The 13,256-nt window shown below is 43.8% G+C and overlaps 1 protein-coding gene and 1 long non-coding RNA gene across 9 annotated transcripts in view; one reads left to right on the top strand and one right to left on the bottom strand.

The window, feature by feature from the left end:
• LOC144265716 (uncharacterized) overlaps nucleotides 1-13,256 on the bottom strand; it is a 36,141-nt gene that overhangs the window by 816 nt on the left and 22,069 nt on the right. The gene's annotated exons all lie outside the window — the stretch shown is intronic.
• TTC3 (tetratricopeptide repeat domain 3) overlaps nucleotides 1-13,256 on the top strand; it is a 135,343-nt gene that overhangs the window by 110,893 nt on the left and 11,194 nt on the right. For 7 of the 8 annotated variants that reach the window (XR_013346338.1, XM_077818550.1, XM_077818533.1 and 4 more), the window contains 2 exons: nucleotides 801-902; nucleotides 6,768-7,195. Coding sequence is in view for 6 of the 8 variants with exons in the window: in XM_077818550.1 (XP_077674676.1) it covers nucleotides 801-902; nucleotides 6,768-7,195 (530 nt within the window). In the remaining 2 variants the exon portion in view is untranslated. Of the gene's footprint in view, nucleotides 1-800; nucleotides 903-6,767; nucleotides 7,196-13,256 lie in introns of those variants that run through there. The other variant, XR_013346339.1, reaches the window with a different exon arrangement.

Here is a 13,256-nt window from a genome sequence, read left to right as displayed (position 1 = left end):
GAGTCCTCCTTAATTATCTCTTCTTACCAAATTTAGAATTGTGATGTGCCCAGTAGGTTAAACAAAGCAATATATGTATCCTCTGTTTTAAAGATGGATGCAAACTGTTAGTTTTGAAAATAATTTAACAATTATAAATATTTGGATTTATATTTCCTTTATAATTATTTAATACAGATCTCAAATAGCTACTCTTGACGTATTTACTTAAATGAATAACTTGTAAGAGTCCCGATGAAGCATACAAACCTGTCTGTATGGAGCCACATTGAAATCAGCAGAGGTCCATGTGGGGTTCTTTTAAATGAAGCACGATTGATTTCAGTGGGGCTTTGTGTGGGCCCAGGTGTTCGCTCACACAAGCATCCTTGCTGAATTGGCCAAAAATGTGACCACCGTTTCTCATTAGTTTACCAAGTCCACATACCTTATAATGAGTCTTCTCTTATGTTTGGGGTGGGGTATGGAAAAGAAATAAAGAGGCTGTTTACAAAAAAAAAAGAAAAAAATCCTAGGAAGCTGAACAACTGGTAGTGGTACACAGTTGGAGAAAAATATTCCCAGTAATCCTAAATCTGTAAAATTAATGAATGTGTCTTCCCATGGCCGTATTTTTTAATCTAAACACTAACATAGCAAAAAGAAAAGCAAACTTCTATGTTGTCTTATTTCTATGTATGAGGTCTTTGGTCTCTCTCAAAATGTACTAGTGTTAATTGGTACTTTGAGGTCTTATTTTGGTGTAAGTGGAATAATATAAAGGCTGATTTGTTTTTGGTATTCTTTGTCTTTTTCTGTAGTCTCAGTATGAAGAGAGAATTCACTTAGTGAAAAATGGTGCACAGCTAAATGATCTCTCTAAAGTGAAAGCTGCTGATCTTCAACCTCCTCCTAGCATCTCAGTAAGTATCTCAAAGCTGCTAGCAACTCTTTGTTTCATAGAAAGCAAATGAAACCACTAAGTTCTTCTTTGAGGTGTTGTTAATGTGAATTCCATTGTAGGTGTGCTTGTGCTTCATGCATTTGAGATTGGAGATTTTTTTGATAAACATGTCTGTGCTACCTCATATGGGGGCAGGAAGGGGTGGCAGTGATCCTCCCTCAGTTCCCTCTTACTGCCCACTAGGAGGAGCTGGAACCTAGCAAGTGTCTGATCTGGCACTCTCTTCAGAGACTATAAAATTGTTTTTTCAATCAACTTCAAAGAAATCGCCATCTTCATGTTCTTTGGAATTGGATGTTCCAAAAGAGAAAAGATTATCGGTGACCCCCCTGTAAAGCAGGGCAAGGTGCTTCGTGACAACTGTCGCACCTCATGGTAGACTGCAAACCTTCAGGATTCAAACAGTGCCTGTCCTGTGAGGGATTGATCTCCATCAAAGATGGACAAAACCTCTTCTGCCTAGGAGAAAGCCACATCCCAGTCATGTGCTCTGTGTGCAAGACCTTTTCCTCCAGGACCCACAAATCCAGGGATGCTTAGCTCAAGCTACGTCTGCTAGAGTCATCCATGTGGGTCAGTTTGGATACAGAGGTGATAATCACTACCAGAGCAAGACCAGATTCACCAGCATTTTCTCGAGTGCACATCAGACCCGGTAGCAGACAATGGAAAGAAGGCAAAAATGGCACAGGCAGAGCTTTACCAGCAACTTTGACTCCAACCATGTCAATATCACTGAAGTCCTCTGCAGCAACAGCACTGGCAGTAAAGCCTCTAAAGCCTTTTATATACCTTCCCACTGATTTCCCATGGTAATAACGGAAGTTAAGTAAGACAGTACCACAGTTGTCCTCATTGCTGGCTGCTGACCAAGGCAGTGTTGGCCACTGGACCTTCTACAAGTGTCAGTTCAACAGCTTAGTCAGCTCTCAGCCTCCTTAGACATGATCCACAGCACCACAGCCAGATACTCCATCCAGAACTAAATTCATTGCATCTGACAGTGCGGATGTTGAGTAGCATGGACAAGGACTACTCTCTAAAAGGTCCAAGAAATCCTGATACAGAGCAGGAAGACATCTACCAAAAAGACAAATTTGTCTCTTAAGTGGAAGAGGTTTTTTGATGTGGGCCACTCAGCGCAGTCTAGTTTCAGTTCAGGCCTTGATACTAAAGATTCTTGACTATTTATGGCATTTAAAGGAGGCTGGTCTCTTGTTCAGTTCTATTAAGGTTCACCTCCCAACAGTTTTGACATGCCACCCGCTTGTGCAGTCGTGCTCAGTTTTTTCTCACGAACAGTATCAGAGTTCCTCAAAGGGTTATTACATATTTACCCACCAGTCAGAGAACTGCTCCTACCTGGGACCTCAACAGAGTCCTCCTTAGACTCATGGAGCCTGCTCCCTTTGATCCACTTTGAGAGCTGTGTACAGTTATCTCACTCTGAAGAGTCTTCCTGTTAGCTATCACTTCAGCCAGAAAAAGTAGCAAGCCTCCAGAACTTATGGCTAACCCTCCCTAAATGACCGTATCATGGGGATAAAGTGGTGCTTAGACCTCACCAAAATTCATCCCCAGTGTAGTCCTCAGAATTTTATCTAAACCTATCGGTCTACCCATCTCCTTCCCGAAACTACAATCTGCACTGGGCAAAAAGAAGTTACACACATTTAGACGTGTCCAGGACTTTGTTTTGTTTTATTGACAGGACCCTTCACACTGTCTCCCCATGTTTCTGGCTATAGCTGGGCATTCCAAAGATCAGGCCATCTCTACACAGCAATGGATAACACAATATCTCTCTGTTACCAGCTGGCTGGTGTATTTGGTGGGAGAGATACTAAGTCTCACTCCACCAGAGCTCCAGCAGTACTATTCACATGCTTCAGGAATATGCCTAAATCAGAAATCTGCAAAGCAGTGAAATGGAAAAACCAACTGACCTTTGTCAAAGATTATGCTTTGGACTTGGCGTGGGACATGGCTGCTAAGTACTGTTTGACTGATGCAGCTGAAAAAACGATTACTTACCCTACAGTAAGTAACTGGTTCTTTGCTGTTGTCAGTGTGAGTCCCATAACCTGCCTTCAATCCCCTCTTTTCAGAGTCCTCATCTAAACATGGGTTTCAAATGGCAAGAAAATGGAAGGTGGGTCACAGCTGTCCCTTCCTTATGTCCATGCATGGGAGCACACAGAGGCATATGGCGCAAGCGCAGCCCCAAAACAGACTACTACTTTTAAAACAAAAACCACAAGAACCTCCAATCTCATGCACATTAGGCACATGTGCACCTACAGTGGGATCCACACTAATACCAACTTGACCTGTAGGAGATCAGCCATTACTGTAGGGTCAGTAACTGTTCTTTCTCACCACCACCGGAAGAATTTTACGGTGTAAAACTAATATTCATTTAAATGGTAATTCTCTTGCTGATTTAAATCTATATTAACTCTTAGGACACTGGTACTTTCCAGACTGTTTGACTGAGCATTTATTTGTAATGTATATAATTTTTTGACAACATGACTGCCCTCATTAATTGTGGTCAAATAATGTGACTGAAGACTTAGGGCATTCTACAGTTTATAAATGGTGAGTTTCGAGCTGTTCGACAAAACAAATGCAGTTTTCTTGCACACCTGTGCTTGTTTAGTTCATTTGCTTATCAGTCCCTAGAATGTCCTTTCAGCTAACATCTTATTATATTGTAGCATTTCTGGTGAGTGAGCTTTGAAAATAAGCAGAAAGATTTGATGCTGTTTGGCAACTGGCCTCCTTTCTGTTTTTGTTAATTTGTATTCTGTAGCCAGACGACCCAGTCAGAATGGGGGCCCCATTGTACTGGGCACTGTGTACACAACTTCCCTGGATAGTTTTTGTTTTTAATCTTTTTCTGAATAGTTAATCCAGGTAGAGGTTTGCCATTGAATTTTGCACCACATGAAAACCGTTTTCTCCTCTCTCTCTCTCTCCTTCCCTTTTCTTAAATATCTTCTTTTTCTGTACTCTGAGTACTGATCTCTTAAGCCCCTCTCAATGCTGCTTCATTCTTACATAGTATTGTTATGGGTTGGATTAAACCTTGTTGAAATTTGTGGGTGTAATAGCTGCCCTTCATTCATGATAAATATAAAGAAGTCATTAAACATTTTTATGTAACGACATAGGTGAAACAATAGGGGCGTACCATCGAAAACACAGGCATATATTAAAACTTGAGCAGAAGCTGAACTATGTGACCCAGGGGGATGGATATAACAAATGCTGGGGCTAAGGCATTGATTGGTGGAGCTGTGTACGTCTGAATGCCTCAGAGAAACAGCAGAAAGACTAGAGGAGCAAGGAAGCACCAGAGGCAGCCTGAACAGGCACTGGGAATGTGGCTCTGAGAAATGCTGAGTGCTTTTGGGGCTGAGATGCTTGGAGCTTTGAGCAAACAGTTTCCTATTTGATTCCTCTTCTGTTCAGGAAAATAAATAGATAGAATTGCATCAAGGATACCTGACTCCATCAATTTCTTCTCCTAACAGAAACAACCCACAAGGCCCTGAACTTTGCCCAATCTCTCTGGTCAAAATGGGGTTACGATCGTTTTCATCTTTAGATCTGAGAAACATTACTAAAGGAGATAGCGTTATCCTGATTTTATAGATGGGGAAACTAAAACTAGTACTGTTCTCTCCCTGTATTCTTGATCTTTTAACTGATTTCACTGTAGAGTAATGCAAGGAAAACTTGATTCATTTCTGAAATAATGTCATCTCCATAGTACTCTCAGCCCCAAGGGGTTTTGGTGGGTAGACACTGAATTTAGAAATCAAAACCCTACTTTTCTCCATAATGGTACAAAAAGCTGCCTTCCAGTTTGCTGAGACAATCCATATCAGTATTAAAAAAAAAATTGGCCTTAGCGTCTTTATGAGATGATGTATTTTGTGCCACTGTAGAGCAAAATCTACTGAAGCTTTATGGATCATTAGTCTGCACTTAATTTTGAAGAGGATTAATTTATGGAACTACATATGAAATAACTTTGTGGGCAGCTGTCAGATTATTAATCTTTTCTAAGTCTTGTACTTCTTCCATTTGAGTATTTCACTTTTTAAAAGGGCCATTTTGCCTGTCTTTTAACTTTATTTGATCATTATTGACATACGTGAACTGCCAGGGTTCAGCTTGCAGGGAAAGGGGCCAAGCGATCCGGAAATGTGCAGGAGGGGGCAACGTGGGAACAACAGAGCCACCATGCCCCCGGCAGGCCAAGCAGAGCAAGCCCTGTGCAGCTCAATCTTGCATAAATCTGGGGGGAGGGACAGTGGAATGTGACCCCACCACTCCTCACCTCTGTCTGGAGGGCAGTGCCTTCCCTGCCCCCCAAACTACACCATGTGTGTGGTTGATCAGTCAGTTTGTAACTCTCGTGTTCATATTTCCAAGTTCTACTGTGTAATCATTCAGATTATACATACGTTGAATCCTTATTACCATAAACCAAATATTGTTTAAAGAAAAGGAGTACTTGTGGCACCTTAGAGACTAACAAATTTATTTGAGTATAAGCTTTCGTGAGCTACAGCTCACTTCATCGGATGCATTCAGTGGAAAATACAGGGGGGAGATTTATATACATAGAGAACATGAAACAATGGGTGTTACCATACACACTGTAACGAGAGTGATCACTAAAGGTGAGCTATTACCAGCAGGAGAGTGGGGGTGGGAGGGTCTTTTTGTAGTGATAATCAAGGTGGGCCATTTCCAGCAGTTGACAAGAATGTCTGAGGAACAGTGGGGAGTGGGGAATAAACATGGGGAAATAGTTTTACTTTATGTCATGACCCATCCACTCCCAGTCTTTATTCAAGCCTAAGTTAATTGTATCTAGTTTGCAAATTAATTCCAATTCAGCAGTCTCTCGTTGGAGTTGAATAAATCTCCCCACTGTATTTTCCACTGAATGCATCCGATGAAGTGAGCTGTAGCTCACGAAAGCTTATGCTCAAATAAATTTGTTAGTCTCTAAGGTGCCACAAGTACTCCTTTTCTTTTTGCGAATACAGACTAACACAGCTGCTACTCTGAAAATTATTCTAATAGTAATTCCACTGATTTGATTTCACTAGGTCCACATGTAGAGTATGGCTCTACTCATTATGAGTAAGTGGGCACAATTGTGTTCAAAGTGAGGATAAGTGTATCCTTTTTTAAAGAGCCCTGTGATGAAAATGAATTCTAAACCTGCAGAGCCTTTCAGCATGGTGAATATGGCAACCATTTATTTCTTTAAATAAAAACCCCTATATGGCTAAAGTTTTTAAATATACTCCTTTAAAAAACCCACTTTTAAATGCCTCCAGTTGGTGGCTTTCTTGCCTGCCATCTTGGAATCGTTAACAAAGAAATGCCCACAGCCACTTTCAAAACATTTCTTCTGTAAAACCATGATGACTGGCCAAGACCATTTCTGTAGCTAAAACCATGGGAACTCTGTATAAATTAAAATAGCGGTAAGGGTTGCATTTGTGTGCATGTTATATTTTAATTAGATTTGGAGCAAATCTTGTCTATAGGTACTGCACAATTATCAGATTTCACATGTATTTCGCATGATTTCGCATGTGTGCTACAAACAGGTTATCCCGTGGGGTAAATCAGGTCAGGATGAAGTGTCGTCTTTTACTGTGTATTTCTTCCTTAACTGCCTAAGTTAAGTACAGCCCAGTCCATGAAGTAGCTGTAGCCTTAACATGTTTGAAAATAGTACTTGACTAATATTTTAATTACTCATCATCTTTCTGGGGGATTTTTTTTATAGGTAATGCATGGCAGTCCTCCTATTAATGATCCAGCCATCATAATGTATTCATCTGCACTTGTCCGTCCCACTTTACTTCCTGCATTTTCAAGCTCCAAAGATCAAAGTCCAGTGCATTCCACACTTAATGTGCAAACTGGAAATAAAACAGCATGTAGAAGTCCTAATCCTTGTTCTGCAAAGAAAGGATCAGTGGAAATACCCTCTGAAACTTTAGGAGCATTATACTCTGATCAAGTCCGAGTAGCCCAACCATCAGGGATTTCTGGAAGTACTGCTCAGAACATGCAGCCGAACCAAAGACAACTAAATGATCCAGCATCAGCTACGCAGTTGGGAGCTGTTAGAGTGCCAAACAAGAAGGCACTTTCAAAAGCACTGGATAATATCATTGAGCGTCTAATGGCTATATTTCCACACTATACAAGGTAATACTGTTTTAAAAGGTGTTTTTTCTTTTTTGACTTCTAACATGTGCTGGGTTTCTTGGCAGCGAATCTCCTCATATTTTAGCTGGGAGCAGGATAAGCTCTTGGGTGATTTTTCTCCCTGTCTGGGGTTTCTTATCTTCCCATTAATCTTGTAAAATGTTCAGCTGAAGTAGGATTCTCTCCGGGTACATGAGGCTAAATTTAATAGCATTTGAGTCTAACGCGGTTAGGAATGGGGCAGCATACTTGCTGAAGTGTGCAGGATGGAGCCCACTCTGAGGTGACATGATAGCTGCTAAAGTGTGCAAGAGAGAGGAGGATCCTCCTTTAGACTTCACAAAGTGAGTGGGATGTGGTATTTTGATTATACCTAGCCACATGCTCCAGATTATGGAATTTATGCATGCTGTTACCAATTTGCTACTAGTCCTGACAAAGGTGACATGTCCACTCCACCCAACCCCCAATCTTCTTTCCTCTCTTAATAAGAGGAAATTCTGTAACCAGGACCTTATATTATTCATAGAAAGTTATGATTACACTGTCAGATACGCATTCTTAACTTTGCTTCCTTTTGTGTGTTTATACATTGACAGTCTAAAGCATTACATTATTTTTAAACACAATGCAATGCTACCCTAATTTTCTACGTCATGTGCTACTGTGTGTCAGTCCATTAGTCATTTATATGCAAATACTCAACAATAGTTACACAACATACAACAGATTAAGTATATACCATAGAAGTAATAGTAAAAAGTCCTGTTTAAAGTATTTATAGACCACCTAAACTTGCAGCCATTAGCTTTAGAGTTATTTGCTTTGACCCCTAATTTGCACCTGCAGTTAGCTGTGCTTCTGCTTCAAAAAAGACGAAATTATTCAGTACCTACCATAGATATCTTATATGCTAATTATAGTCATCTCCCAAAGGTACAGTGATCTATTACAGCAAACATGTTGGTGTAAGTATAAAAGTCTGAATAAATATTGCAAGGTGTAGGAAATTTCATATTATATTGTAATTGAGGAATAGAATGTAATCATGTAATTCAGCTCTATGATAGTGTATGTACATGGGGGCAAAGTAGAGAAGTTGTTAGTGCAACCTTGATATTCTTGCATTTTGAGTTCTTAACCATGCAACTAATAAGGCTCTCTTAGTTTTTATTTAGACTAAGCATAGAATATTAAATGTTTGTAATAGAATAATAAAATATGTCAAATAAGCATCAGTCCCTTTACATACCATTAGGAATGTGACAAGGACAGTGGTACTTTATAAAAGGCCCTTCAGTTTTTTCTCAAACACCTTCTTTGATGTACAGTAGAAGAGAAAGTTAGTAGAGCTCCTTCCAAAGTGTTGTATATATATAGTATTTAAAAATTAGTATACATCCAAGAAGCATGCTAGAATAAACACTGAAGATGAGGCAAAACCACTCATTCAGGTTAGAAGCGTATTTTATTTTATCTCTTGAAAAAATTAACAAAAATTATCATAAAACATAGGAACAAAGTAATTCCAAAAGTAAGATTTTTGTCCTAGTACAAAACCCATATAGGCTATTTCACCTGACTGTTCTGAAATCCCAAAATGGGCTAGGTAAATAGCAGTTTAGTGTATACACTTTTTATGGATTTATAACTTCTGGTGCCAACTCAGGTAGTATGATTTAAAAAAAAATCACCTATGCAGTTCTGTTATAAATTTCTGAAATTTTTTAGCTTGGTATTTCTGCAGCCCAAGTTCTAAGGGCTAGTCTCCTCCTGTCTGTAATTTCCCAGAGCAGTTCATTTCTGTAACACAGCTCTAGCTGACTACATCCCCTACTGTAACTTGCCACCAAGTCTTCACTACCACAGTAACAGTTCACTTTACTTCCAATCATTTCTTTGCCGGCCTTTTTTTTAAATTTTTTGGCTAGAAGTAAGTGACCTTTCCTCTCCCTTTCTTATTCTCCTCCCCTGGATCAGGTAAAGAGCATCATGATGGCGTCAGCCACCTTGATCCAGCATAGCAGGTCTCTTCCATAAACACTGGTTAAATCTAAGCAGTGTTCCGTATGTGAGGCAGCATTTACAGGATCTTCAGAGGGCAAATTAATGCTGTCTATTCTCTGCCAGGACATGGGGTTCAGGGCAGGGGAGACCTGACATGCCTGGCCGAGGAGCCATGACTCCAATGTAGAAAATCCCACCCAAGAGACAGGTTATTGGGGTGGGGGGAGAGAGAGCCAAAGACGAGGACACCAGCCAGACAGCAAAGGGGTTAAGTCCTGGGGCAGACCCTGGTTAGAATGAAAAAACAATGGGCATCAGTCCCCCCCCCCCCCAAAAAAAATACAGAAGTGGATCGTAAATTCCCTAGGAAAAGAAACAGGATTCCTACATAGCTCTCCTTCCCACACAGAACTACAGACACTAGCAATGAGACCCCATTCCCAGGTAGAGGGGAAGATAGGAGATATTTCCAGGGGACTCAAGAAACACCACCCCAGCTATAGCCTGGTGACAACTCCAGCTGAGCAGATAAAAAGGGCCAAAAATCCAAAAAAATTAGAAGAAATAGAAGAGTATTTCTCCTCTGACTCAGGCTCTGCCGCCTCTGATGAGGAAGGAGAGTTCTCACATTCAGGCTCTCTGCAGGGCATGGAAAACATGCAAAGGTTTTTCACCCTCTGATAAATTCGAGACCACAAGCAGAAAGGTTGCATCTGCTCTCCAGATCAGCCAGAACTGGCACATAAGGACAAGCCTAAGGGCAAATACCTGCCTTCCAAATCCTCATTTCAGACAGCAATCCCACTGCACCCTTTTGAGGATGTGAACAGGGAGGAATGGGAAATGCCTGAGAAAGCTAAGCGCATAACCAGGTGTGCATTTAGATAAAAGTTGCAAGCACCAAAAAACGCCATTACAGAAATACAAAAAGATGATACTAGAGTGGCATCTCTAGCAAAAGAAATGGTAATCCTAGGTGAAGAGGATTTCTCTCCCAATGATACGAAAAGGTAAAAGCCACCATAAAAGGAACTTTGAGACATCCTTGGCCAAAAGAACCATCCTGACTTCTGATCTATCTAAAGAAAATAACCCCAGCAACAGACTTTATGGCAGATACCTCAGTAGATGCAGTAAGATTCTCAGATACTGCCATGGCATCACATCTAACTGTGTCCTGGACTACAGATGCCTGCTCCAAACAAATTCTGTGCTCACCCAAATACACAGGTTGTTTCCTGTCTGGAAAAAAATTGTATTAAGTTGTGGCAGACAGCACTTCCAAACCAAAGCAGTCCCTCCCCACATAGTGTGTTGAGAAGGAATTACAAGCCCAGTAATATGCAGAAATACTCCTTGAATTTTCTGTTTCTCAGGAGAATGGTCTCTATTGACCACAGACAAGTGGGTGAGAAATAAGAGTTCTTCGAGTGATTGTTCATGTCCATTCCAAGCAGGTGTGTGCACACCGCATGCAAGACAGCCAGAAGATTTCTCCCCTAGCAGCGGCTGTAGGGTCGGCCTGGGCGCCCCCTGGAGTGGCGCCTTCATGGCGCCCAGTATAGGGGCCTGCTGCCCCCTCACCCTCTCAGTTTCTTCTTACCGCCCGTGACGGCTAGCTGGAACTTTGCTCGCTCTTACAGCAAGCACCTTAGCAGTGTCTTTTGTTCCTAGTGCACATAGTTCAATAGTTGTTCTCTATAGTTATAGTTTTTTCATATAGTTAGTAGATTGTTAGATCCTTCGTTTCCCCTTCGGGGGTATGCCCGGGTCTCTGGGGTTTAAACTCTGCAAGTCCTGTGGAAAATTTATGCCCAAGAGTGATCCTCACTCGTCTTGCTTGCGGTGCCTTGGTGAGACTCACCAAAAGGACAAGTGGCGCATTTGCAAGAGTTTCCGCCCAAGAACCCTTAAGGACAGAGAGCAGAGGCTAAAACGCCTGCTCATGGAGACGGCATTCAGATGGCAATCCGACTCGGGACCCAATGACCCAGCACCAAGCACATCCTCTTCGGTGCGCAGTGCTCCAGCACCAACAGCTCACGAAATGCACCCGGCTAAAGACTCTAAAGCCCACGAGCACTGTGACGGCTCGGGCCATAGGGCATCTACCTCAGTTCAGCACTGTCTCCATCTCTGGTGCCAGTAAAAAAGAAGAGGCCAGTGAGGGACCCATCACCCCCCTCGAAACCTAAAGGGCCGGCGGCGTCCACGAGTGGCTCGGGACAGACCGACTCTGCCTTGCTTCTGTCCAGGGTTTTGTCGACTCCTGTGCCGGCTGGGGTCCAGTCGAATCCGAACCCTCCTCGGTCCCTGGACCATCTGGTGGACCTACAGCCACCATCGACGCCGGAGGCATTGGAGGTGGCAACGGACCTGATGCACCTCCCGGTGCTATCCTCCCCCTTAAAGGAGGGACAATTCGCCAGCAACTGCACGCCCCCTGTTTCACTTCAGGAGTAAGCCAGCCATGATGGCCCATCGGTCTCCATCTCCGGCACCATCTGCACAGGCACAGGAAGCACACTGCTCCCCGGAGTCGAGTAGTCATCCGTTGGCGACCCAGGGGAACTGCTTCTCCGGGGTCTTCTTACTCGGAAAACTCGGGGTCGGAGGTGGACTCAACTCGATCCAGCAGATTGCAGAACAGGAGGTCCAGGTCCCAGCGGAGTCACCAACCATACCCGGCACTGTGGCAGCAACAGTGGCAACCACCTGCACAATGGCCCTTCTGGACACCCTGAGCGTACCGTCAGAGCCAAGGTCAAGCCCACGGCCCGCGCTCCAGAACAGTGTCTGTGTCCTCAGCGTCGTTTGTGCCACAGTCGGGAGGGGTCGCACTGATTCAGATAGCTTTGGCACCAGTACCTCAGCCAGCTCCATCACTGGCTCTCCAGGTGACGCCACCGGTGGAAGCCTCAGCTCCATCCCTATCGACCCCGTCGGTCTCGGTCCCGCCGGATTTGTCTGCTCCGGCACCGGATGCCATGCCGAGTTCTTCATCAATACCAGGTCCACAGCCTGAGTACCGCATGCTGAGGGACCTCAGGGGGGCGGAGGGTAGTGAACTGGGCCCACCTCCTGTTCTCTCTTCCTCGTCCTCACCTGATGAAGCGGTTGCGGGGACTTAGATGGCCCCAGCTTTGGAGGACAGCCGGGTTCTTTAACAGCTTTTGAGGCAGGCTGCCCAAAGCCTGGGGACTCAGGCAGAGGAGGAGGAAGAGGATTTAGACCCTGTCATAGATATCCTGGCTCCCTCCGGCCCATCCAGGGTTGCATTGCCACTTATCAAGTCAATAATGGAGACAGTGAAGAACTTGTGGCTTCTCTGGCACCTACTGCCAAGAAATCTGAGCACCGCTACTTTGTTCCCTCTAAAGGGTATGAACATCTCTACAGCCACCCTCCTCTGGACTCTTTGGTGGATAGAGACGGATAAGAGGATAAGAGACTTCACAGCTTGAAGGACTCGAGGGCTACTCTTAGTTCGCTGGGGCTTCACACGCCTGCTACCCAGCGCAGGCATTTTAGGCCTCAACCTGCCTCTCGTCCTTACCAACCCCAAAATTGCCAGGACGCTCAGCGTAGGCGAAACAGAAGCATTCGGAGGAAGCAACGCCCTCCCTCTGGACAAAGCTCTGGCCAGCCCAGGGCCCCTCTGGGCTCTAGACCACCCTTTTGAGGGTACGGTCGAGGACGGTTTGCCAGTACGACCTTTGGATCCTTCCCATCTTACTTTCTCGTCCCGTCTGTCCCCTTTCTACCGTGCCTGGTCCCGAATTACTTCGGACTGATGGGTGCTCCGCACGGTAGAGAGGGGATATTCCATCTAACTCTGTACCTTCCCACCCCCCTCCCCCAACCGTCTTCCCCATCCCTCTTCAGGGACCCCTCTCCCTGAACAACTTCTAATTCAAGAGGTGCAGTCCCTCCTCTCAATTGGGTCAGTGGAGGAGGTTCCTCAGGAGGTAAGGGGCAAGGGTTTCTACTCCCGGTATTTCCTAATACTGAAGGCCGGGGGGGGTGGCCTCAGAGCCATACTGGACCTGTGACA

This window comes from Eretmochelys imbricata, chromosome 1 (assembly GCF_965152235.1).
Source record: "Eretmochelys imbricata isolate rEreImb1 chromosome 1, rEreImb1.hap1, whole genome shotgun sequence".
Taxonomy (NCBI): Eukaryota; Metazoa; Chordata; order Testudines; family Cheloniidae; genus Eretmochelys; species Eretmochelys imbricata.
The sequence above is the reverse complement of the archived record's forward strand: the minus strand, read 5'-3'. Positions and strand labels throughout refer to the sequence as shown.